The sequence below is a fragment of the Fringilla coelebs genome (genome assembly GCF_963513975.1).
Source record: "Fringilla coelebs genome assembly, chromosome: Z".
Lineage (NCBI taxonomy): Eukaryota > Metazoa > Chordata > Aves > Passeriformes > Fringillidae > Fringilla > Fringilla coelebs.
The window spans coordinates 47,084,416-47,112,126 of record NC_140031.1 but is presented as its reverse complement, the minus strand read 5'-3'; the positions used below and the strand labels follow the sequence as shown (position 1 = coordinate 47,112,126).

The following is a 27,711-nucleotide window of genomic DNA, read 5'->3' as shown; positions in this document are numbered from 1 at the left end:
TTAACCACCTTGCTGTGTGAGCTTTCGTATCTGTAGCAAACCCCAGCTAGTATCCTGACTTGTACTTTCTTTATTAAGACATGATTTTTTATTGTCAGTGACTCAGAAACAGACAGTGACATTTTTGGCACACAGTACCATTTGTTCTCTGTTGTTGCTCTTTCTAAATAGGTTATATCTCTTGAATTGTAGCATTACATTAATGTGAATCATCCTATCAACTTCACTAACATCAAATAGGTTGCATGTACATTCCTGCAGGAGAGCTCTAAGTTCTTGTTCATTATCTTTCAACATAATTCTCTGGGCAATTAAAGATTTTAAAAAATTTTTTGTCTTTTCATTCTTTGTTCTGTTAGTCCTATTATCCTTGTCTTCCTTTCTGGTGAGTATTTAAGTAGTCATAAAAATTAGGGTAACTCCCTAAGGAATAATTGTGAGAGGACTACACCAAAAAAACCCAGAAGCTTGAATTTTTGTCTGTTTGAGGTAATTGGTTGAAGCAGGAATGAAGGAACAGAAATATACAGAAATGGAAAGTCCAAGTCTGTAAGGATGTCAACCCCTACCTGCATTTTCTTGAGATGAAAGATAAAACTATTACGTGGTTTATTTCAGACACTGAATTTTTCAAAGCTAGTAGTGTGTTCATTTTGAGAAGCTCTGATTTTGCCTTCCCAATAATGTCCAGAGGCAACCTTTTTAAGAACATTGTTTTAAAAATTCCAGAGAATCGTGGTCTTTAGAGATTGCTACTAACAGGGTTATAAGAAAGCTTTATTTCTGTGAGAATGTTTAACTATTTAGCTTTCAAAAAAAGGAGCATGGTGGTAGATAACATAGTATTTTTTCTTTGGTTGGTTGTTCTAAATTGCATTTATTTTTCACAGTATAGGACAGCAGGTAAATAACTTTTGATGTTTTACTTTATGGAAAATGGTGGTAGATAGACCTTCTCCCAAAAAATATACTGTGGGGGTGGTCAAACATGGGTGTGGGGCCCAGAGAAGTTGTGGAATCACTGTTGTTGCACATCTTCAAAACTTGACAAGTGTGTAAGCAGCACATTCTGGTAACACCTTTCAGTTGACCTCCAAAGGTATGTATAGATCTATACAAGGTATGCCTTACCATATACATGGTGCTGTGTTGCTGGGCTTTGGTGTTTCGGATTAGGAAGAGGGTCATTGGTACAGTCTACTTTTGTGCCAGGTATCACAAAAGCTTATTGGTGTGTAAGAATCTCCAGTGATTCTACCTGTACAAGACATGCTGTGCTCTCCTTGTTTGGGCATGCCTGCCAGCACCACAAAACAACTGACTGTGCTTGTTCTGCTCTGGTGAGGAGCCCTGTCAGTGCACTGTCAGTGGACAACAGGGAGTGTGGTCTGAGGAAAGCTCTTAATTGGCTGTGTCATTTCTGTACTCATTCTGTAATGGCAGGATGAATGAAACCAGGGCACTGGAGCAGTGCGGACAAAGGGAGCTTGAGAACAAGGAATTGAGTTGGCAGTGTCTCTGTGAAAGCTCTTGATATGAAAAGACAAATGAGAACTTGGAAAGGGAACAGAATGGTGCTAGAAGCTCTCAGGATAGAATGTGAGGCCAAATAAGACAGTGAGCTTGTGAGAGAAATAGGAGAGGATGATTGAAAGGCCCTTAAGTGTGGAAAAGGAGGAACTGGGGTTGGAAGAAACATGAGGGTTGTGCTTAAAACTCCAGAAGGTTAGACAAAATACTGAGTGGCTCCTCAGTAGTGAAGTGAATATCTTCATTCAGTGCATTGATAAAGGCAGAAGTGCAGTGGAAAAAAAACCATACGATTATGCCTTCTGTATAGAGTTCATGCAGCAGGGTTTTGGTTGCAGAGGTCTGCAGGTGAGAAGCTGCAAAAGCTTCCTACATGTCCAGCAGACCCAGTGCCAGCCAACTCCAAGATGAACCTGCTGCTGTACCCCTGCAACCTATGGAGGTTTACAGAGGGGCAGGATGGTGCCCAAAGGCGCTTCCCAAGACTGTACTGGACAGAAACATAGATATAGATGACACTACCTTAGAGAAGTAGCTGAGAATAGAGATCACTCCTTTCCTCTTTGTGTTTTCCACGTTGTCTTTTGTATGAGACTGTACTTTTGGTGCGCAGGTGCTGAACCATTTTTGTGCAGGTGATCTTAATTTTGGTATTCCCTGGTATGTGTAGACTTAGCATTGTTTTGGTGCTGTGCCTTTGGGTAAGGAAGGCACAAATTTTGGCTTTTTAATGCACATTGACTCAGAATCAAAAAGGAATTCCTGAGAACACAAAACAGACCCCTGAGACCATGAGCTCTTAATTCTTGTTCAATCAGACACTGCTCATAATGATTCTCCTATCCCTTATGTGGTCATTGCTGTTGTGGGAGGTAACTAACTTGTAAATGTATGTGTGTGCACACACATAAACAACCTATCTGTATATTTCGTGCGCACTTTTGCTTTTTTTTTTACCTTCATAGAATGGTAGAGTTGTTGACATTGGCAGGAACTTCTGGAAATTGTGTAGTCCAATCCCAGTACTCACAATAGGATTAGCTAGAGCAGATTACTTGTGGCAGTGTATAAGTTTTGAATATCTCCAAGGACAGAAATTCTGTAATGTGTTTTTATGATTCATTCTAATCACAGAGGAGCAAAGTGAGCTCTCTGTGGATTATGGATAGAATCCCAAAGGTTTGAATATTCTCCAAAACAAGATTAGAACCAAATTAGGGTAAACATTGATGCCAAAAATTGATGTTTTATTTAACAGTAAAAGAAGCAAAGAGAAAGAAAGAGAAAAAGAGGTAAGGGGTGGGAGGACAGGAAGAGTGACAGAGACACGTTATGTAGAAACATATCACCCCTCCATGGGTCTTGATGTCTCATTTATCCTCTGGTCTTCTGGGTTGTGAGAGTCCTCCCCCAACAAAGAATAGAATACATTGGATTAATAAACATTTGGGCTAGGTGGGAATGCCCAGGTACCTACCCTGAGGAGGCAAGTTTGACACTGTCCCTTGCAGGACTGTTTATCAGTTGTATGATTTTGCATCCTGTGCAGTAGTCTGGTGCAGGGTCTGGGGAACCACTCAGGGGGCATGTAATACACCATTATACCCCCTGAGCAGCCACTGACATGAATGTCCCATAGATATGACTTTTCTGACTGAACCAGTTTGAGTAGGAAGATGGGTGTTTGTTGCTTCTGACCAGAGATTTTTTTACCATGCACCCAAAACCTCCTCCTCCTTTCTTTGGTGGGGTGGGAGGTGTGTGTACAAACCTGGTCTCATTAGATAAGACAGCTGCTGGGCTTCATCCTCCTGTGGAAGTATTCTTCTCCCCTAGCCCAGACCTAAAAATAGTGTCATTTTAATCTTAAATTAGCTTACAGTCTAGGGCCTCAGCCTAGGGAGCCCATACAGGATGCAGTGGTCTTTGGTGCAGCTTTGTTGATGCAGCTTCACTACACAGTTTCAATGCACAAAAATCCTTCATAAAAATGTTCAAGCCATAAACTACAATATTTCAGTCTCTGACACCTGTCTGGGTGCCTGCTCCAGTGTTTGAGTCCCATTGGGTTAAGGAAGTTTTTCTTTACATTTAAATGTTCAGTTTGTCCTCATTGTATATTGCCTTCTTACTGAACAGCAATGGGAAGACTAGCTCAGTGGTCTTTTGTCTCCTCTGGCATTTAATAAACATTCATTATACTCCTCCCACTCCACCCTGACTTTTCTCCCTGCTGAATAGTCCTATTTATCTCAATCTGTGCTCAGGTACCAGATGCTCCGAGCCCTTAACCATTTTTGCAGCCCTTTGCTGGTCTCACTTCGGTATGTCTGTTTCTGTATTGCACCAGGAACATCTGGAACCGTCGCAGTATTCCAGATGTGTTTAGAAGTGCAGAGTAGAGGAAAAGGATCATGTCCCTCCACCTGCAGGCAATGCTTTTCCTAAAGCAGGATGTCATTGAAAGGATCGTCACTGCTTTGTTTCTTCAGGTCTCATTTTAAACAACTGGAAATATTGTATATTGTCTAGGTATATAGATGTATAGTCTAGAAAATATTTCCGATTCTTTCTAAATTTTGGATTTTTCCCTTTCCAAGCTCTATTAGCTTGAAATATTATTATGTTTTGTGAAGTTTCAGAGACGGTAACAGAAAAGGTGTATTCATTGAATGGAAGAAATTTGCTCCAGCTGATTCTTGCAAGAGTGAGGAATATTTTGAAGCACAGTAATTATTACATATCAACATAAGTAGGTAATTGCTTTCCATTTAGTTTGTACCTTATCCTTGGGGTAATTAAACACCTCACTAGTTAAAACATACTTTACCAGAAATATAAAATTAGTATTTCTATGCTGTTCTGGGCTTGGTTTTAAAGCACTTGAGTCTTAAGTTCAAATAATTATCTATTCTGCTTACATTTTGGGATTCTGTTAGTTTTGATTGTCTCTGAGGACCATGTTCTCTCTCTTCTTCCTTTCCCCATTTTTTTTTAATTTTCGTCAGATTTTTTGATCCACCTTCCAAATTTCTACAAAATCTGCTAAATTTCATGTACATCAAGGGAGCATGCATTTTGTCTAGCTTGCTGACCTTTTATTCACAAGATTTGGGGTTTTGTTGCTATTTGGTGTAGGGCTTTTTTTTGTCAAATTATTTTCCATCTCTTTTCCCCCTGTTTTTATACAGTAGCATTTAGTAACAAAACATGGTGAGTCTGAAAGTTTTGGTTTATCCAAGATTTTTTTTCCCTCTTTTCCTTCTTCTCTAGCACATGGAATTTAGGACAGACCATTTTTGCTTCTTTGCCCTATGTCACATTTTTAAGCTGTTGCAACTGAAATGGTTCTTCCACTTTCATTTTGAAGTAGGTTAAAAATGTAAAATATTAGAGGGTTACCTACATTATTGTGTGGATGTTTGCAGCATATTTTTCCTTACTGTTCTGTAGTTGATATAGTACTTTCCTTTGAAGATTCATTTTGTCCTGTGTGTATACTGCTAATGTGACCATGTAGTGCTCGGTACAGCATTAATTTAATTACAGAAAAAAAGAATTCTTTACACAATGATACTTTATAGGTACTGCTATTTTAGCACAAATTTTGAAAATTGTCAGTTGTTTGAGAAAATGTTTATATTGCCTACAACATGCTTTTCGGGAGTCCATTGTGCTCAGTGGGGCTGATGCTACTTTGTATTTTTCCCCTTCAACATGCTGTTTAATGTATCTCTCCTTTTCTTGTATTAATTTTTTTCTTGGGAATCAATATGATCAGCTGCTATAGAGATTGATGTAAAGAATTTTTCATTAGTCCTTAGTAAAAATGTATATTGTTATGACTTTTTAGAGTGAGACATTATCTGTCTGATCAAAAGATGGCATAGAGGTAAAATAATTTTAATGCATTCTGTACTCTTTTCCTGTACTTACAGGTTGTTTATCGATAAACATTGTTGTAGTTATTATATTTTTTAGCTACCATTGTATTCTAATTTCTAAGTTGTGTTTCACAGCAACCAATGGGGATTTTAAAAAATGGAATGGAACAGAGAAACTGGAAAAAACTTGCTTTGGGTTAGAATCAAAATTTCATAGAAAGAGACTGTTAAGCTTGTTTAGTTTACCAGAAGAAAGAGATAAGACTTAGCTGTGGTGTCGAATCATGTAAGGGAAACATAGAAAATTTAACATACAAAGGTGTAGAATTATTAGTGACTGAAGCCTGAAGCCAAAGTAATTAAAACTGGAAATAAAGTACAAAGGTCAGTGACTAGCCTTTCAGAAATCACAGCAATTGATGGACTTTTTAGCTCTTAATAACTTGAATTTTGCCATGGATGCCTTTCTGTAAGAACTCTTGCAGTTAAACATAAGTTACTGTTGTTAGGGACTGGTAGCTGAAGAAAATACCCTCTGTTTAAGAGGACATATTTGATTTTGAGGGACTGTCTGGCCTTAAACTGTGAACCTTCCACAAAAAAAAGAGGAATCTCCCAGTGTCTTTCTCTTCTTGCTGTATCTTGTTATCTTGTGTCTTGCTTGTGTGTACCTTTGCCTTAGGCGGTACTTGGCTGATCCCTGCTCAATCACATTCTGCACTTACAAAAATTAAAGACAGTTTTTCTCCTTAGTAGGGATTCCTTCAAACTGGTAGGAAATACAGTGCTTTCAACAAAATGGACAAAGAATTTTGCGATGTTGGATTAGAATGACTGAAGTTTCTCTAGCCCATGTCTTTTAGTGGTTACTGCTAGGACGGTATTTAGGCTTATGGCTAAACCAGTCCTGTAGATACATCTGTATAGCCTCATTGAAGTAGTTCATCAAACAAGTAGAATTTAATTTCTTCAAGGATTTTGCTTTATAGCATGGTATGTATAGCAAAAGGATTGAGAATAAAAATTGGGCACTTGGTCCACATTTTTTCCTTCTGGATTTCAAATCAAAGGTGCAAATGAAATGGCCAGATCATTGTCATAATTATCATCTGCATTTGTGGACAGCTGTAATCCGTCATACAGGATGACTAGGCCGGGAGGAATTGCATAACGTTTACACAGAGATACGTGTGAAGTTCTGCTGTGACAATGGTGTAATTCCCAAACAGCAAGCAGGCTGTGGTATGACTGGCAGAGACATTGTGCTTAAAAGAAGCTCAGGGTGCTGCTGTATGGCAAACTGAACAATGTGCCCTTGTGTCAATGAAGTCAAATTGATTCTCTGGTATTGGTAGATGTCCTAGGATGCTGTGTCTGGTTTGTCCCCTGATTTCAAGAGAGATATTGATGAAAAATTGGAGAAGGTCCAGCAGATAGTCACCAAGATGATTTGTATGTTGGAAGGATGATTAGCATGTTAGAGAACTCAACATTTGGAGAAAAGTTCAAGGAAATTGTTTAGGTTGGAAAAGACATCTTCAAGTTCAGCTTTTAACCCAGCTCAAGTCCCACCAGAAACAATGTTTCTAAGTGCTATATCCGCTCATCTTGTAAATCTCTCCAAGGATGGTGATTATACCACTACCCCAGGCAGCTGGTTCCAGTGCTTGACAGCCTTTGCAGAGAAGAAATTTTTCAAATATCTGATCTAAACCTCCCTTTGTGCATCTTGAGGCCATTTTCTCTTGTTATTTGTGAGAAAAGCCCAACCCCCCATTGTTGTAGAGAGCAAGAAGGTCTCCCTGAGCCTTCTTTTCTCCAGACTAAACATGCCTGGCTCCCTCAGTCAATGCTCATAATACTAGTGCTCCAGACCCTTCACCAGCATCTCTGCCTTCCTGTGTACATGGTCCAGCACCTTAGTGGAGAGCCCGCTTGGAGAGGTTTCATCAGTCATCCACTACATAGAAGATAGTTGTGAAAGAAAAGCTGTTTCTGCTCAAAAGGATGAATAATGAGAGTAGAAATTTCATCTCAATCTAAGGAAAAGGAAATCTTGGAGTAAGTTTCTGAAAAGCATGGTGGAATCTCCCTCACTGGAGGTATTTAAGGCTCATCTTGGCAACACCATAGCTTACTTGATCTAAAGCCCTGTTAAAACCTAGTGAAATGAGGTCCAAGAGAAGGTTGGAGACTAGATAATTTCCCTAGATCTTTTCTTGCCTGGACTACTCCACGATGCTGCGGTTACAGCTTTTTTTCAGTCTTGGCTCTGGACAGAGATAGCAAGGTTGTAGATCAGGCAGTAGCAAACTCTGTAAATAAATATGGTTGCAATTACTGACAGGTACTTGATGGAATATTTTTTTAATATAAATACTGTATTTTTAGTTTTTGAAGCTGGACCAGTAAAGAAAATAAAACTTGCATTGCTTTTTAATTTTTGTTCTTTTTAATGTTTCATGAAAGAGAAGATGTACTAATACGAAAGAAAATTAATAGTGCAAGTTTTATGCAGTCAAAATTAAAATATTTAATTATTTAAGTATTGAGCTAAAAGGAATAATGTATTTATATTATTCACATTATATTTAATATATGTATATATCTATGTTGTAGTGCTACGTTATGACAATGTAGCAGAAGCAAATCTGAGGGCTGCAGGTGTTTCACATGGCTATTTGCTTTGCTTGCCAGGTAGTTTAAATTAAGCAGTACTTGGTTCAGCTGGCCATATAGCACATGCTGGCTCTCAGGCAAGGGGCAGAGCAAAGACAGTTGAAGTGCTATATTAGTAAAGCCTGCAGAAATCATAAACATTGAAGATGCAAGTGTTCTACAGGAAGAAAAGCTGTGGGAAGAGCTGTGTGGTAGATGGTTTGAGGCAGACGTTGGCATAAAGAAGAGGTATATACACTACGGGAATTTGGGCTTTTTAGTCTGATTCTGAAATAAGATAACTTGACGATGAACTGATGTCTTCAGTAGCCCTGCATGCTCTTTTCAGTTGTGTATGATTTGATTCTGCATAGTGTTCATCTGTTTTGTATATTTTTGTGCCGTCTGCAGTATTTGCATTAGATGCAGAGTACTCAGGTGAGGTGGTGATATATATTTGCATCTGCACATTCCAGCAGATGTTGGAGGAAACAGATGTGTTGTAGAAAACGGAATGTGCCTCTTACCTTTCTTTAACCTCCTTTTGTGCGCCTCTCAGCCCAGAGTCTGAGGCAGAATCACAAATACCTTGCTGTTTATAAAGATCTGGGCTACAGACCTGGATGTACTGTATTTCCATCTGATTTGCATGTGCTCTTTTCAGGAGTCTTCAGTTCACGGCAGACCGTCCTTCGTAAAGTCATGCTGTTACTGAAGAGCAAAGGAGGAGAGGGGAAAAAAGGAATTTTAAAGTACTAGACACACAGGCATATGTCTAGGGTTTTTTAGCACTTTTTGATGGTGGCCTAAGCAGAAACCATTGCCCTAGAGTTTTCCAGTTTCTCTCTCTTTCTTCTGTGGCACTCTGGAAAATTACTTTGGTGTCTCTCCTAAGAGAAGACTCTATTAATAGTCTTCAAGTTTTTCTCTGTTCAGAGGCATATTTCTCTCCCAACGGACTCATGGAATTTCTTGAGAAAAGATGATGTTAAAAAGAAATTCTGGCTTTGTCCTGTAACTGCTTAGTATGTGCAGAGATGAGGCTATTGAGAGTCAGTCTTCCCCACTCCATCTTTCAAGTCAAAATCCTTTTGAAACCAGCAATAAAAAGTGCAAGCATCTAAATCTCATCCAAAGCCAGTTTTCTTATAAACTATCACAGTGCAATTTCAGCTACATTATGAAGTAATGTCCTACCAAAATGTCCTCCTTGTAATGTACACTGCCTGGAAAACCTTATTCTGTATATAAGGAGCATAAACAAATAAGCACACAACTGTTTTCCAAATTGTTTTATTGTCTAATTTTTTTTTTGTCCTCCTCAGCTGAGATATAGGCCCATGAAATAATGGAAATTATTTCACTAATTATAGCATTATATAATTATATATAGCATTCCACTAATTATAGCATTATTGTGTATTACATGGGCTTTTCCTGCTGCTTGAATTGTGGGATGTTAGTTCTTCATGAACATTAATTCTTTGGATTTTCCCTCACATCTCCAGTTTGTGAAGGATTCCCTCCAACTTTTTAGAGAAAGGTGATGATGAAGGCATCTTGAGATTAATGTCTTAGTCATTAGTGTCCATTCATCTCAGGTGCTGAGATTAAGTTCTTTGAATTTCTTAGATCAGGAATTCAGGCTGAATTTCCTGCCCAGGAAATGAGAAATATACAAAAAGAGGTTATCTGCAAACATTTTATCTTTCAGGCGCTGGGTACAAGTCACCTGCAAATTTCTTCTCTGAATAGGATTCTCTGGGCAGCATTCTCCTACCTTCACTGCATGGTCACTTTTTCTGTCCCCAGGGTTAATGGCCTGATTCATTAGATAACTGTCTGCTTAGCTCAACAGAAGTAGGGCCCTGTATACCTAATTATTGATAGTTTGCATATTTAAGAAAGTACTGTATTGTGGTGTTGTGGTTAGCCACAATAGATAAGCAAGTCCTTCCTCTGGCTACTCTTTCAGTCTTGAAACAGTGGATGGGGCAAAGAACTCAAAGGGTAAAAGTGAGAAAACTCATGGATTGAGATAAAGACAGTTTTATAGAAGTAAAAGCTGTGCACAGCAACAGAACAAAACAAGGAATTGCAAATACTCAGCCATCCTCAGGAAAGTACAGCTTCATCACATGTAATGGTAACTTGGGAAGACAGACACCATCATTCCACACATTCCCTGTTTCTTCTTTTCCAAGTTTTTATTGCTGTGTGTCATAATGTGGTTAGTTGGTCTCAGCTGTCCTGGCTGTGTCCCCTCCCTGCTTCTTGTGCATCCCTGCCTACCTGCTGGCACATGGCAGCAGGGAAGCACATGGAAGGAGGGGGAGCCCTTGATGCTGTGTGAATACAGCTCAGCAGTGTTAATCATGCTGTTTTCAGCACAAATCCAAACCCTTCAAGCTACTACGAAGAAAATTGACTCTCACAGAGAAAACCAGTATAAGTACTCAAAGCTGTTGCTGCTGCAGATGATAATTTCTATCTTTGTGTTTGGTTGATATACCATTATATTGTCAACATCACAGAGGCTGTGTTGAGGTTGTGCTGCCTCTTTTTCTGTTATTTTGACATATTTTTTGCTTGTGTTAATATGGATATGCTTATGAAGGTAATTTTCAGCATTTCAAGTTAAACCAAAATCATTAAAATGTGTGGAGTTGGGTTGACTCTGCTTGGTGTAATGAGTTGCTGACACATCCTGCTAATGTACGTGGCTCCTAGTCATCCATTGTTTGAACTTATGGGGTAAATAAAACTGGAAGGTGGTTGCTGTGGTACTGTATGAAACTTTAGAGCAGAGAGCAGTCATGTAGTAGCAATACAAGCATGTATTAGCAAGTTCTGCCACCATTTGGTAGTGTACACAGATCTACTGAGATTCAGGGACTTAAGGATCCTTGCCGATTTCTTTGTATTCTAAGTGGTTACTTCTGTCCTTCTAGCATTTATTAATCCCTTATTGTGCATCTTTCCTGTGCCTTTTGCAGTGGTATGGAGCATGCTCTGGACAACTAGGTAAATTTTCTTGAAATTCTTGAAAGTCTTAGTGAGTCTGTGTTAAATGCATGAGAAAGGCCCTTTTAACTTCGGCAGAGGGGGACAGGCTTTAAGGGTAGTTAATGGCAAGAGGCACATACTACTAAGCTGGTCCTCTGATCCTCAATTTCTGACCTCTAACATAGAGATGCTGTCTTTAACATGGAGGTGCTGTTGCTACTCATTAACATCACCAGAACAGACCACAAGATGCAGTCTCTGAATCTTCTTGTACTAGAGGTAGACATTTTCAAAACCATTTAGCCTGAAGCAGACTGGAAATAATAGCCTTTCGGAGCTGAAGTTGGGTAAACCAATAAGCACTTAAAAATACAGTGTTTTAAGTGAGGGAAAGTGAAGTACAACCTTAATTGATGCTGTTGTTACTGATGCCATCTGTAGTGCCCTAAAAGTGGGAAAAGATAAAATCTAATTAGAAAATACTGCTAAGAAAAATTATTGGCTTTTTGGTTTATTGAGCCAATACCAACTTGGGACTTGAGGCAAACTGTCACCCAGTCATCTCTTTGAAGAAAAATTGGGTCTCAGTTGCTCATTAGCCACATTATACAGGTCTAAGCCATACTTGTTCCTAGCTTGCTTGTGATGTCAGTTTACAAAGAGTAAGACTCTCATTCTGTTATATTTTAATAAAGGAGTGCAGTACAAAGAAGCATTCTGATAACACTTCCTCATTGTGTCCAGATAAGCCTGAAGGACTTTTTGAAGATACTTAATTGTTTTCTTCCTATTTCTGTCTTCTTGTTAACACTACAGTAATTTATAGCTTTTATTTGGAGTATTTGTAATATTGACTTAGCTTTGGGTATTGCTAATTTAGAGCAAAATCATATACTGTGTTTTTTTGTCACACTTCTGTCTGCATTTGCACAATGAAGAGTATTTTAAGTACATTGAAACCTGTGTATGTGTGCCATGTGTATGGATATGATATGGTGTCATATGGTATCAATTTGATTTAAAAAATACAACTGTTACACCATCACAAGGTCTGTAGTCCAAGCTTCCGATACCACTTTACAGGCAACAACATGAAATATGTGTATGTTCTCTTATGTGTGCGGTTTAAAAAAATTAATTTATTGACCATTTTTTTTCTGAGTCTACCAGTTTCTGTAATTACATAAGCAGGGGTGTAATGAAAATGCAGCCTCATTGGCTCATGTGAAACCATGAAACCAGAATATTTGTGTCAAATTATTTTTAAGCGTTGCAGGGGATGGAGTTAAAGAGGCACAGAATATGTATGAGATAGTTTGTGTCAGAATATATAAGTTTCCATGCATAAGCAAGATACATAAAAGTAAATATACATAAACTTATTTGTGTAACTATTTCTTCAGGTGAAATAGTAACTTGTGTTTTAGGAAGTATGCTTGCTGTGTGTAGCTAATAAAAAAAACCCACAGAGGTGTTTTCAAAGACTAATCTAAGTAATTGTATGAATAACACATTTAAGAGCATCAATACAATAAGAATAACACATTTAAAGTCTGTATTTATTACAAGAAACTTGATAGCATTTGGGAATTAAGTGAAGCGGTCAGTATGAAGAGCTGGGATTCAAAACTAATACTGAGAATAAACTGCAGTTTGAAATGAATGCCTAGAATAAACTATAATTCTTGCTTTGCCTGTATGGAACCACTCAGAATTTCGTAATTTTCCAGTGTTTATTTTTGTACCATCAGTAGTGGATTTGGCACCTGTCTGTCAAAGGACAGAAATCCAACTCTCTCAAGTAATTTCTTCTCTTAGCTAATGAAACAAATATCAGTGGATTCAAAAAAATCCTGTATTCACAGAAATAATGCATAATATACTGTGTACTTGTTCCATGTCAAGTCCTGCCTCCAGTGGCTGCTGTAACAGCCAAAAAGAATTCTTTGTCAAAAAGAATTGTAAATTCTGTCTCTCAAAGCTAAATTCAGATTTATTTATTTTGGTGCTTTTAGCTTTGCAGTTGAACTATCTACTCAGTGGCCTTCATCTAATACACCCCTACTCAGGGTCGTCCTCTAATAAAGGAAGAAGAATGTTATCCATGGCAGAGACAAGAATGGCAAAGATTCCTGGTCTCTGCATTGATTTATCTGATCGGGGGTAGGGGGTCTCACTTTCCAAGGTAAATCTGTTCAGATAGATTTTATGTTTCTTTCCTTGGCTAACAACAAATATTTGAGGACCTGTATATATTTTGTTAACTGCATTAACTTACTTATACAAAATTCTGAATTTTCAAATATTGTATAGGGACAACCACTCAATTTCATATGACTAGAGGAATTTTAATCTGGTCTATTACAAAACACTGTCATTGTCATTTTTTAGCACTTTGAATAATTTTAACTGAAATTACTTTCTTTTCTATATACTTTACTAGAATATGCTGGAATTTATTAGAATATAGTACTGTGTAGAATATAGTGGGTTTGTGCTGCAAATGTACAAACAAGATGGACAAGATTTTGTATTTGGTACTGTTTTTTCAATGGACTGCTTGAAAGCACATGAGGAAAATATTAATACCATCTATGTGTGGGAATCAACATTTGAAATCACAAATATTTGCGTAATATTATTAATAATAATATTTATAATTAATTAATATGTATTTGTTTATTAATAGTAATAGGTATTCATTTATTTATTAAATTATTAATAAATAAAGTAACAAATGGTTATTTGTTATTAATGATTAATTAATAACATTATTAGTTATAAAATTACTTAATTATTAATTAATAGAATTATTGAAATTTATTTATTAATAAGTAAATTCATAAATAAATTTAATTATTAGTGAATATTAGTTTATTAATATTTATTTATTGATATTCACATTGACAACATTATAGGCTAGAAAATGCGCAAAAAATCTCAGTGGTTTTGCTGGGTTTTTTGTAATTACTTTTGTTACGAGTGGTGACTAAAGGGTTGGACAAAAGATGCACATTTTAACTGAATCATGTCATAATTTATGAAGTACTCAGTATAAATAGACCTTTCCTTTCCAACTCATTTGAAGTTGTGTCTTTAAAAGACTCTTGTAGCGTGTATTGCTGTTTCCTACAGCTTTGTCTGAAGCTTTTGCAGAGGAAGGTGTCAAAGTCTGCCATAGTTCCAGCTTGTAAAATGGATTATTGGACTTTCTAGAACCCAAGTTTAAAAGACCAAATCACAATAATCCTTCAAACCCTCTCATTGGTTAATAACTAACACCTCCTTAAGTTACTGTATTACTCCTTTAATAGACAAGAAAATGTTTTATAGGTTTTCTCTATGTAGAATAGAAAAGTAGTCTTTATTATGCTAAGTTTATTTTTTTGTTTTCTGCTGTCTATGGAATGAACTGCTGTTACTTAATCATTTTGGGGTTCTTTCTTGAAGGTCTAAGTATTAGGGAGCCAATAGTACAGTTGGTGAATCCTGTTACTGTTTTGACAAGTTAAATAGAGTTCATACAAGCTCATCAGTGATAAAGTACATGCAGGAGAAGAATAAAACAAGTTGGTAATGACTGACAGATAAAACAAAGAATCAAAAAAAGACTGAGGGAATAAGAGTTCAATGCACTGAAGTCTTTTTATTGAGAAGGAAGAAACAATTGTGATTTGGTAGTTCGCTCCCTTGGTGTCAAACTCAAGATGAAAGGGTTTGTGGATTTGAATGTCTGGTTTGCCTTCTGTGCAGAAGAAGAAATTTGGAAATATGTTTTGTATGTGAAGTCTTGTCTTGAATGCACTGAGATTTGTTCTGTAGCTGGACGAATGCAGCTTTATATTTTAATATATTTGCAATACAAATGCATTTCAATACCAGTAATGTATTGTGGAAATCACAGTGGCTTAAAATTGTGTGCTTCATGTACCTTTACTAACACAAAACTACAGTAATGACAACAGTACAGTAATGACAACAAACTGGAGTTAATTGAGGAAGAAAACCCATAAAGATTGTGGAAGTTCTGATTGACTTTTGTTTTTTCTTTTATCTTGTGTTTTGGACTTGCAGGTATTGCGCTTCTGTAAAAGGGTTATTGTTTACTGATGCTTCATAGAATCATGAAAGAAGTATTTTTGATTAGGTAGAAGTACTTTTAAGATTAGGGAGAGGTTTTCTTCGTGGTTGTGAACTTGAATCTTTATCCGAACTTGGTCAGACTTTGGGCTTATGATAATCAGAATTTTTTTTGTGGTGGTGTAAGCAGTAGTAGACAAGAGCTGTTGAAGAAGTCAATAAATTTATTTATTTTGAGCTCTTATTCTTTTTCAGGTCTTCCTTTGAATATTAATCTCCATTTACCTCAGTAATTCATAGTTTGTTGATCGTTTGGGTACATGATGGCTCAGCTCCAGCAAGGAGGTCCAGATGAAAAAGAGAAGACCACTGCATTAAAGGGTATGAGGTTTTTTTGTCTTTTATATATATATATATATATATATATATGTGTGTGTGTGTGTGTCCATTAATCAGTATTTTCATAAGATGGTATAAAACATAATGATATGTGGTAAGGAGTTACAGAATAAACTATTCATTGCTTTTTTAAATTTTCATAATTGTCCTTTTTGAAAGTTGACTGGCTTTTGTGTTCTTAGTTTCCTGAAGTTCTGATTTAATTTGCGTGATGCTTCTGTTTTATAGTTATACATCCATATTACAGCTTTAAAAATCTCTTGGACTAGAATGCTAAAAGGGAAGAGGCTTTCAGGACATTGATATCCATATTGGTTTTATAAAGTTCCCTTTGTATGTTTTAAAAAATAAACAGATCCAAATGACTTGGGGATAAAAATAATTTACATAAATGGCATGTTTTAGGTAGTGGCATTCAGCTTTGGAAGTACATGAAGTTGGTTAGACCTACAAGTAAGTTAACCAAACCTTGATTTAAAGTGCTTGCATCACACAGTTGTATTCTAAATTGTCTTTTCAAAGGAGAAAAAATAACATAGTTTGCCACTCAAGTGTACATCCTGGATTTCTATCAAAGCATTATTAGAAAGCAGTGTTCCGTTACATGTGGTGATAGATGGCATTTCTTCAGTTGCAGCTGAGTTTTTGTGAAGTATTTGGTAAAAACCTGTATAGTGCTTTTATACAACTTTGTGCCAATTCTGTCCAATTAGTATCTTTTGAAGAAGCTATAGTTCCAGTTTGGAAGTAAAACTCCCATTTTATATGTGGCATTAATTTGATTATCTTTAAGGATTAGTGTTAATGATGTGATCGAGTGATTTTCCATTTAGCTACAGAAGGTCTCTTGCAGATCACTCAGTTTTCAGCTCTGTTGAACTATTTCAAATTGAATTGGAAAGTCCAAGACCTTAGGTAAGAAAGGTAGATCAGATTTGGAAAGAATCACAAAGTTGTAAGACACTTTAGATAATTTTAATTCGAAAAGTTGACCAAGAAGAAAGTGAATGTGTCAGTAGTTTCAGCTCAGAATAGGTGCAGTTCTCCTTAGTGACTGATGAAAGCCATAAATCATGACAAGCTGTACATTTTGTGAATAAGCATAATATACTTCATATGCTATGGTCCTTGATACTCAGGACATTGATTTTTTTTTTTTTTTTTTTTTTTTTTTTTTTTTTTTTTTTTGTTGTTGTGTAGTAAGTGACACTACTGTGTAAATACATCTCAAAATAGATCATGGTAAGATGGTATGGAAACTCCAGTGAAATTAAATTCTAGAGATGCAGTGTGACTGGAATCTCTTCACCATGGAGAGAACAATGTGCTAAAGACTGTTGCTACCTTGATTTTGCCAAAATACAAAGGAAGAAAGGACACATTTTTTGCATCCTTTTGTGGGAGACTTCTTTGAGAAAATTCTTTTCTTTTTCCATATCATTTGGTTGAGAACCAAAGGAGCTTCCGCAGAACTTGAAAAGGACAGTGCACAAGAACAAACACATAATTGCTTGCATGAATTGGATTTCATGGGACTTGGCTGTTAAATAGATGTGATGTAAAAGTGAGCTGTGGCTGAGAAAGACAGATTTAGAATCATCTAATCAGTATCTGATGTTATATAAACATGTAAATACTACAGAGATACTGAGAAGCCATAGTTGGAAAGATGTTTTATTTCAGCAGCCATACCAGATGGCTTTTGGTCCTCCAACTTTGCCCAGTGGAATCACTTAAAAGGAAGCGTTGGTGACAATCATGGATGCTAGAATAAATGTAAAGTGAACTTGAAGAGTTGTAGAAGTGCAGGTCAAGGAACTCTCAAGAATGTTGAGGATAATTTTCAGTACATTTTAAACAGTGGAAATTTCAAAGTGTTGAATGTGTCAATCCTAAGCTTAGGTAATGTGGGCAAGAAGACCAAACAAAAACAGTGATACAAAATATCAAAATAATTGTTTTAAGTAATACAAATATGGAAACATAGTTAATGCCAAGTGAAACTTAAAGAAAATGAGTCTTTTCAAATGGTTTTCTTTTTCTTGAGCTGCAGTGTTGGATAATAATAAAGGTAAAAATCCATTTACTTAGAAATCTTAATGTATTTCCTTGGTAACACATAGTATCTTGAATTATGAAATAATTATAGTTCAAAGTCAGTTTAGCACTCTGGAACAGAATGTTTGTGGGGTCTTCAATTTCATCTAACGAAGAAGAAGGAAAATGTATTTTGGTGAAATCCTACTGAATTGTTTCTTGATTTTTTTTTTAAAGTTGATAATCAGAAAATATGTTAGAAGCATAGCACTGCATTGTGTGGGGAATATGCAATGAGGAAAGATCATTGTACGCTATTGCCTGTGTATGAAGTAATTGTTTGGTAGCTACATGTAGATGTAAAAAATGTCCCCATAAGATTGCCTCTGGTTAAATGAAAATCCTTAAATCTAGGGTAAAGAATGTAGATTATGCTAATTTTAGTTACTTTCATTAGTATGTAGGCTGTACCAGGCCATACAATCCATAATCTGAAAAGGATGTGTATGCCATGACTTGCTATAAAGTGGATGGAAGTTTCTCTACCTTGAGATTGTTAAAGGGGGTGATTGAGCAAAGGATTCAGGCCTAACAGTATGGGTATGGGAAGAGGGGCTGAGGAGTGGTGTGGTCATAAATCTGGTAAATGCCAGTGAGATGATGTGCTCAGATAATCTGAACTCCTCAAGAAGGCAGTCAAGATGCTATCAATTATTTAAAACTGAAGCTAGAGAACTTTATGTTAAAACCATGATGCATACCTCAGAGACTTATTTTCTAACACTGAGGTAATGAATCATTGAAACAAATCACTATGGTGACTTCCTCTCTGGACATTTTTAGATTAACATAGAGATAAATAGGTAGGTAAATAAATAAGTAAATAAATGAGTATGTATACAGGCAGTGAAGTCCAGCTTTTGAACCTTGAACAGGATTTCCCATAACAGTGTCCTGTGTTTAGTAATACTGGGATATTCTTCTGCCTGTAAGATCTACAAATATCAGCAAACACATTTTTTTACTGCTACAAAGGAAGTAAAAGACACAGCATGCGTTATGTATTTTTTCTTTTCCTTTTTTAGATTTATTGTCTAGAATAGACTTGGATGAACTAATGAAAAAAGATGAGCCACCACTTGAATTTCCTGATACTTTGGAAGGATTTGAGTACATTTTTAATGAAAGTAAGTCATACGTGCTTTGTAAAGACCATATGTAGAATAATGTTGAGCAGTTATCAGAAGTTGCACTATACCTTATAAGTCCTTAGTAAAATTTCATACTTTACTGTTAGGATTGAAATTTTAAACTTTAGAGCTGATAGACTTGTAAATCTGAGATCTGTTTTTTATTTCATACAATTATCACAAAAATCCCTCATTTCATACAATGTTGTGGTGTTGTACTGGGCCTACTTTATGACTTCCTGTTTTCTGTTACAAAAGTGTTGTTGATACAAAAATTCTGAAAATAATTTCTGTAGCATTTAAAAATCAGAATTAAAGATTGGTCACTCATTAAAGGAATGTTTTATTTCCTGATTAATTTTTATGTCTACAGAACAAGTTGTTTTTCAGATAATAATTTGTCCCAGCTAGTCCATTAATACCAATAGGAAAACACCTATGTATGTTGACAGAAGAATAAGCAATGTGATAGACTGTCTCTTCTGGTGTGGAACATAATTTTGCATTGCAGCCAAGTGTGTGACGACTGCAAGCAAGTACTTCCAGCTAGCTCAGTCTCTGTGTTAAATGACTTAGTATTTATAATTTCCAGTGCATGTATTTTAAAATCCAGATGAGAAATGAGCTTCTGAGCTAAAGTAATACCAGACTGCCGGAAGTGACTCTTTAAAGATTGTTTAAAACCTGTAGAACAAATGGGAATGTTTACAATTTTGCTTCTTTGCCTGCTCTGTGAACAGAGGAACTTTAGTTTCTATATCTGCCTGTTTTACATCTTCCACTTTTAAAGAGAAAAAAAGAGCTTTCCTTTAAATGATAGTCATTTATGCAACACTTAGCTTTTTAATACCCTGATGGCTTTCACGGGTAGGTACTTAGAGACTAGAAGTGTCATGAAAGTGATGCTCTTTCTTTGATGGAAGGAGTTCAGCTCTGTCACTTTTCAGCTCCTTATTTTTAGATCTGCACAGTGTCTACTGTCTTCCTTAGTGACTTCAGAGTTAATGGTTCATATGTGGCTGATAAAAAGGGCTGAAATTTGAAGTTTGGGGAATGAATTATGTTACTGAATATTCCATTACTAAACCTCACAGCCTGAGTGATTTCCATAGAATGGAGGACAACCTATTACATATGCTAACGGTCAGCAGAGCAAAAAAGTCACCATTTTGCTTTTGTACATTTAATTCAAATGTTCAGTTGTGTATTTTTATGTCTTAAACATGCTTCTTTTTATGGTGAAAAAGTACAGAAGTTTTTTGTTAGATTATTTAAATATGAATAAGACAGGGGCTCCAGAAAGTCAAAGGAAAAATATAGCAGATACTTGTTACTTGTGGTGAGAGCCAGTTCATGTACTGTTGAATGGCATATTTGAAGAGCATGTATCTGAGAAGGAGCAGCTGAAAGTAAAGTTATTATGAAAAATGTGAGAAGGAGGATGTTTGAACCCAACACAGGGATAGGAAACTGGAGAAGTACTTCCGTGGTACATGAGGTAAGGCAAGTCTGGAAAAAAGTTAAATCAGCAGATAAGCATAACGATTGTAGACATCAAATCTTAAATATTTTATTTAAAACATCAGGAATCAAAGTGTAAAAGTTCAGTAAATACATGAACCAAGTGATTTTTTTCTATCCAAGAGAAAACATTATAGAGGAGCCTTTGTTTCAGCATTCAAAGTTTACTGGCATATATCACTGTTTTTAGTGTTTCACTGATAATACTTCAGTTTTCTGATGCTCTGAGATCATAACTTGTGTTTTGGCTGATAGGCTGAAACATTGTTGGTAAAATATTTGTTCTTGTAGTTGGCTTCCTACTGGCTGCCATTTTATTATTATCATTGTTTTAACACAGTCCTTATCTTCACAAGTGGTTGCATTTGCTGTTAACTTTGGCTTTAAACAAGGCCAACTATAGGAAGTTACAATGAGAGCAAGTGGTAGCATGTGGTTTTGCTCTGAACAAGAATTCTACTTTATTCTACACTTGTAATCTCAGTGTGCCCAAAATCTAGGAGGTCTTACTTGATTTCATCTTGGAGTTAAGATATTTTCCCTAACTGTGGACGTGGGTCTTTTCGGATTAGTTTAGAAAGTTGTTAGGCTTGAAGATACGTCTTTCCCTTACTTCCAGCTTCAAGCCCCTTTTGTATTTGCTTTTCTTTACAATGCAGTTAGTTTTGAAGTAGAGGATTTGTAGCTACAATTCAGTCACCTGCAGATCAAAAGTTAACTGCTAATGTTTACATTTCACCGCTAATTCATAGCAGTTGAGATGTAAATATGTCTAGTGAAGTGCTCTGGCATTTGATATCTGTGTGCAATTTCACCGTGTCACAGTTTCTGTTTAGCTTAATCTAGCAGTATATGTAATAAAATGGGAGTGAAATTTTTTATGCTACTATTATTTTCTGTTTAAAAGCCTATAAGCAAAAATGAGGAGGAATTTGTAATAGCTTGAATTTTAGATGTAGACTTCTTTTAAAATTTTCAGCAATTGAGTGTGTCTTACTTTTAATGAAGAAGTATATTAACTGTAATTATTTTGTTTCTTTTACAGAAGGGCAGTTAAGACACATTAAAACTGGGGAACCATTTGTTTTTAATTATCGTGAAGATTTGCATAGATGGAACCAAAAGCGCTATGAAGCCCTTGGAGAGGTACATAATTTGTGTGTGTGAATGCATATATATCTCTGTGTCTGGCATTTAAATATATGCACACATTTAATATATGTGTGTGTATATATGTCTGTATGTGTACATATATAGGTATGTATGTGGATGTATATATGGGTATGTATATATGTGTGTATGTGTTCATGTGCTATGGGTTTTGTTCTGTTTCTCTGTAGATGTGATATTTTTATTGTTTGCTATGTAGCTTAGGATGTGATTTAGATTGCTGTTTGACTTTATCTTCATAATAGAATATCATCTACTTACATAAGTCAGATTATACAGTGCAGTATTTTCTTTAACCTTAGTCACCTCATGGATTACAAAGCTGTGACAATTTTCTTTTTAGCTGAACATAAATGCATTGGTTGATTTTTCTCATGTTACCAGGAGATACCAGGAACCACCAAATAAAACAGAAATCTGAGGATGAATTGGTTAATTATCTGTTGGTGTATTACATATTTGGATGCTACTGGTACTTCCTTGGCAGTTCAGCCCCCCATAGCTGCCTGCTCACTCCTCACTGTGGAATAGGGGAGAGAATCAGAAGGGTAAAAATGAAAAATTCACAGGCTGAGTTACAGTTTAATAGGTAAAGTAAAAGCTGTGCACACAAGCTGTGCACACAATAAGAAATCAATTCACTTCTTTACATCAGCAGGCAGATGTATAGCCATCTGCAGGAAAGCAGGGCTTGTTTGTGCATAATGGTGCCTTAGGAAAAAAAGTGCCTTATCCATACAGTCCTGGAACAGGTTTGGGTTGAAGGGGGTCTTAAATGTCATCTGGTTCACACTTCCTGCCATAGGCAGGGACACCTTCTACTACATGAGATTATTTGAAGACCTGACCTTGAAGGCTGACAGCGATAGGGCATCCGCAGCTTCTCTGGGCAAAGTCTTCCAGTGCCTCACCACCCTCACAGTCAAGAACTACTTCCTGACATCCGATCTAAACCTACCTGCTTTTGATAGTTTTGAAGCTATTGCCTTTTTCACTCCATGTTCTTGTCAGTAGTCCCTTTCCAGCTCTCTTGTAGCCCCCTCACTGGAAGCTGCTGTAATGTCTCCCTGGTGATGTCTCTTCTCTGGGCTGAGCAACCCAAACTCATTCACCCTCATTCAACCTCATGGGAGAGGTGCTCCAGCCCTCTGTGGGTGCTCTGTGCTTGCTTGCTCAGCTACTGTTTCATTTGGGTGTCTGCCTGGGCTCTCTGCTGGAGCTGCCCAGCTGTCTGTCCTGCCAGAGCTTTCTTACCAAGGATTGATGAAGCTTGCTTTTTACCTTGTCCTTCTCATTCTTGCCAAGAACTGTGGCAGGGAGTAGAAAGTGAGTGGGGCTACTGAACGTGCTTCTCACATCTTTTCACTTTGTATACTTTTGCAAAAAAGGGGATAGTGCTGTGGCTTCATACACATTTATTCTGAGAGGAAATACTGTTACATGGCCTATGTGTATAAATGTTTTTGTGTGTCTACATTGTTCAAATATTCCCATTTTCCAAATAGTGAGTTGGACAAGACATGATTCTAAAGATCAGTATGGGCTACCTGTGTCACACTTTCCTATACATATTTGGAAATACATGGCAGATTTCACATTCTATGCATCTGAAAAGTGTGTGAAAATAACTTCAACCCACAGTAGTATGAAAAACTTTTTTTGATTTTTTTGGTGTACTTGTTCCGGGACCAGGGATTTTATATGCTTATATGATCTGTGTTGTGCATTTTGCCTTAGTTATAATCATTTTCCGTGTTCCTGTTTGAATGATCTTTGAAAATGCGGTTTGTTTATATTGGTAGGTAAAGGACAAGGAAGGCTTAAGGTCAGATGTCTGACAGGGAATTGTTCTAAGTCGTCTGCTTTATGTTTTTAGAGAACAATACCCTCAATCTGTCTTTCAGACTTTTTCTACTAGGTGCTCGGTACCACATAATTGTTCCAACAAGCCACAAATTTATAGATGTTCCATTGTCTGGTTTTGATGTAGTTATTTGGGAACACATAGGTTCCCAAATAACTACATCACAAAGGAGGTGCTGATCCTTGGCATTTATTCACATAACTAAAATCTTGTTTTGTGCCATAAATTAGTGGGTTGCTGATGCAAATGTTGAGTAATACTGGAGTGGTATATCACTCTCTGATAAGCTGTTTTGTAGTCTGAGGTGAAGATGTGTTTAGCGAACTGTAGTAGCTTAAGAAGCAGTCACTCAAATGATTTATAAAGTGATGTAGTAAAATCTGGCCTTAGGCCTTTGCTTTGAAACATCATCCTTTGGTTGTAGGAGTACTTTAGTGTGCATTTAGGGTTCAGTTATGTAGCTTGTCATCCAGTGAGATAATGAAGTACCTATATTTGTATCAATGAACAAAATTGTTTTATGTATTCAGTGTTTCCATTGTTAGCTCAGTCACTGCATGCTGGTTTTCTAATTTTTAAAGGATATGTACATCCTGCACAAGGAAACTTTCTTTACTGTGCATATACATATGTATATATATATATATATGTATGTGTGTGTGTGTGTATGTGTGTGTATTGTGGGATGTTTTTAATGTGTTTTATTGATTTTTAAGAAGTGAGTGGCTTTATAAGTCCCTGGGCTTATAATTCCAGCATCATTCTCTCTTTTCTGGAGTATTAATAAATTTCAGTTTGGTTATCCATGGGGTTTTTTTGCTGATAAAAAGTCATTAATACACTGTCTGTGATGTTCTGCCATTTTTCTGATTGTGTGGAAGTTGGTTCTTCAAAAATCAAAATGGTTTGCCTGCATCTCCTCTCTTTACATCTTTTTATTGTTCATTCACTGATCAGGTATTTCAGGCACACAATTCTTTTTCTGCAGCCTTTTGATATGTGTTGTTAATAGACAATTTAGTGAACTGTTAATAATTTTGTGATTCTGGTTCAGTCATTTCTATTGTGGTATTGAATTTTGTAGAGAGCCACTCCATTTGCTTTTTAAAATTTAAAATGGCAGCAAAAGTGCATAGAGCATAGTGTTGCAGCTGCTTCGAACTGATGATTAATCTATGTGGCAAGTTTGAAGTATGATTGAGAAAAATTTTGTGACAACAGTTTAGTTGTTGCAGACTTTTGTTGACTTTCTACTTTCATACTCATGTAGTATCCAGAGTATCCCTAGCATCAGAAGGTGGATATTGTCAGTTGCTTTGCATGTGTCTTACAGCCTAAAGGCAGTTATAATTTGTTGATTACTTGGAGGCCATTGAACACTGGCATTAATATTTTTGGGAGTGCCTTCACTGATGACAAGACTTTTACCTGTACTGACAGTTTACTTTTCTACCAATGTCTTGGAAAATTCAAAGAGGATTTTTGAATATGTAGGTTATAATGTGGACCATGACATAAATATCTCTGCTGTGATGCTCTTCAAGTTAATGCCATGTCTTGTAATGCAGCCTTTCTGACCTGCAAAAGGACCTACCTGTCTGTAGGCAGGTAACAAAAGAATTGAGATGGTTTTTTTGCAGTCACCATAGTACAGTATTTTGTATTTATGTAGAACAGATATGTAAAACAAGAAATGGAACATTTAAATCAGAAATTTCTGGTGTTATGTATGATAAGGTACAGGTAATTTTATGTCATCAGAGAAGTTTTATTCCACTAAAAAAGCTGCTTTAAAGTATGTTCACAAATGTTAGATCCAGCTCATCACAAAGTAGATTGCCATCAAGGTTAGTATTTGAGTAGTGTGTGTGGGATAAGTATGTAAAATTATGACCTTGAAAACCCATAATTCAGATGGCTAAGAGTAAAATTGGATTTTTATTTCCAGATCTCCTTTAAGTTAAAGAACAGCTTGGTCTCAACGTGATTTAAAAAATAAACGTTCACCTGCTACTAATTTCCTCCTTGGTTGCAAAGATCATTACTTGTTTTGATGACTGAGAGGCTATTTACATAGCACAGATGAAAGCATAGAGCAGCAGAAGAGGACATGTAAGTTAATGAAGAAGGAAGCATTAAGTAGTCTGCATTTGAAAGGGTAGCTTCTTGCATGAATAACCCAAAATCTGATGATAGGCTGCACGTGCACCTGATAGTACTTAAGGTCCAATCTTGCAGCCAAAGCTCATGTGAATAAACTCAATAGGTCTGATCTTGTGAATAAGGGCTTCAGGATCAAGTTTCAAATAAAATGTAGAGATTATTAGTAGAAATCCTTACACTCTTAGTTTCAGGTTTTTTTGCAGTTTATCGTTGAAACTTTCCAGATTTTATCCAGCTAGCAACACTTTAGTATAATATAAAGTACATGCTTCACACTATGGATCGAGCAAAATTGCATGTGTACCTCAACTTCTTTTAATGTATTTGCTGTTAGTTATTTAGTGTTTAGAAAAACTCTTACTGAGTCAACAAAATAAATTTATAGTGATGTAACATATTGTTGGATTCATGAACATTTGCCTTTATGGAATGCCTGCTTGGCTTGGCCTGTTGAAGAGGTTTTTCTATTCAATGATTAGATACCAAATACTTAACAGGTGTCTGTGGAGCATGTGTGAATTGAGTTTTTTCAGTGTCTTGTATTACAGTTAAATAAGGGTGAACTTCCATGGAGGTAGCAAAAAGGCTCACTAAAACTCCTGTTCCAGAGGGAGAGTGAAAGCATCTAATTCAAATATCTCCCGCGTCCTTATTTTTGAAAGTGGTTAATTTCTGGTTTGTGTGATCTCCTTTGATAGTGCTGTTTCTCTGCAAGCTATGCCCCATTTTGGTGGTTTAGGAGTGGTACTCCCCAGTTCAGTGGTTCACTGAGGCACTCCAAATTGTGTGCTGCTTCCTTCCTTCCCCCTCCCTCTCTTTCCCTGTGATAGGATGGAGAGCACTGGGGGCAAAAAAAGTAAATATGATGGGTTGACATAAGAACAATTTGCTGGAAACAGCAATGAGATAAGAAAATTAGCAGAAACAGCAAAAATATTAATAGCAAAGAGTGTACAAAAGCAAAAGAGTGATTTCCATGCAAGAGGCTCACCATGGAGGTCTGATCCATGCAGCCAGGCTCCCTTGCTCCAGAAGTGAGCCCTTCCCTGTTTGTGGAAAATATCAGGGAGGTACAGAATAACCTTGGGGTCCTAGCAATGCCGCTGCTCTGGCTGCTGTGGAAATGAACCCTGTCCTGGCCAGAATCAGAGCCCCCATCTACTAATGAACATTGCAGAGGGCTTTTTGCTGTAGCAAAATTTTCTAGTGGAGTCAATGTCACAAAAAATAATTACAATTGCACCTCTCCTTGAGGTACACATCACATTTCCCCATCTATCTGTATTACCCATGAAATGCACTCAGGTCCTTCAACAAAAACCATCCTGCTGATGGGTTTGCCTTTGTTGGAGGCCGACTAATCCAAACTGTTGCCCCTAACAGATTCCTCATATGCACAGTGGAACTCTGTCCCTTCTGTGGTACATGGGGGTTTTGATTGGGCAGGGCCAGCTAGACTGGAGCCTGTAGTGTTAACTAACCAGGTAGTCTTCCAATAAATGTAGATCCCAGTGTTTGAAGTTTCCACCACCCATTGCTTTCAATGTGGTTTTAATAGTCTATTCCATCGTTCAACTTTCCCAAAAGCTGGTGCCTGACAGGGAACATGATACACACTCAATACTGTGCTCTCTGGCCATGAGGTCTATGAGGCCTTTTCCTGGTCTTAAAAAATTGAGAGCCAGACACAGTTAATGGATAAGGCGTTTTTACCTCTGTACTTTATAAGAATGCTGTGGTGCATCATTTCATCAAGATGGGATGTGCTGCAAAGCATGTACACGATAGATCGCATATACAATTTATAGACCTTACAAATTAGCATATCTAACAAAGAGGCCCCAATGGGAGGCCTGAATGGATGGCATGATATTCCCCTATTCAAGGAGTTCCCCCCTGGATGGGCCAAATTTCTGTGTTCTAGAGAAGACCTTAGTTTCCCAGGATAGTGTAGGGTTTTCCAGCCTCCTGCTATGAGGCCTCTAGGATGTTTTGTCTCCTGGCCTAACAAAATACTAGGGCTATGTTAAGTTATCAGACATGAGGAATTACAAGTATGCATGCTAAAAGACTGAGGATACATGACAGTTATATAAAAGGTATATAAAAGAAAAGGCAAAAAATCATCTTTACGATCAGTACAACCCAATTTTTTCTGGGGTGCTCTGTTGCCACAGGACTGGCTTTTTGAGGCCCAAGCTGGTGTTCC

The 27,711-nt window shown here is 36.9% G+C and overlaps 1 protein-coding gene across 4 annotated transcripts in view; it reads left to right on the top strand.

Moving 5' to 3' along the window:
- ARB2A (ARB2 cotranscriptional regulator A) overlaps window positions 1-27,711 on the top strand; it is a 257,706-nt gene that overhangs the window by 7,131 nt on the left and 222,864 nt on the right. For all 4 annotated transcript variants that reach the window (XM_084224921.1, XM_084224918.1, XM_084224919.1 and 1 more), the window contains 3 exons: window positions 15,414-15,539; window positions 18,680-18,781; window positions 21,351-21,451. In XM_084224921.1, coding sequence (XP_084081047.1) covers window positions 15,479-15,539; window positions 18,680-18,781; window positions 21,351-21,451 — 264 coding nt within the window. In that variant the 5' untranslated portion in view covers window positions 15,414-15,478. The remainder of the gene's footprint in view (window positions 1-15,413; window positions 15,540-18,679; window positions 18,782-21,350; window positions 21,452-27,711) is intronic.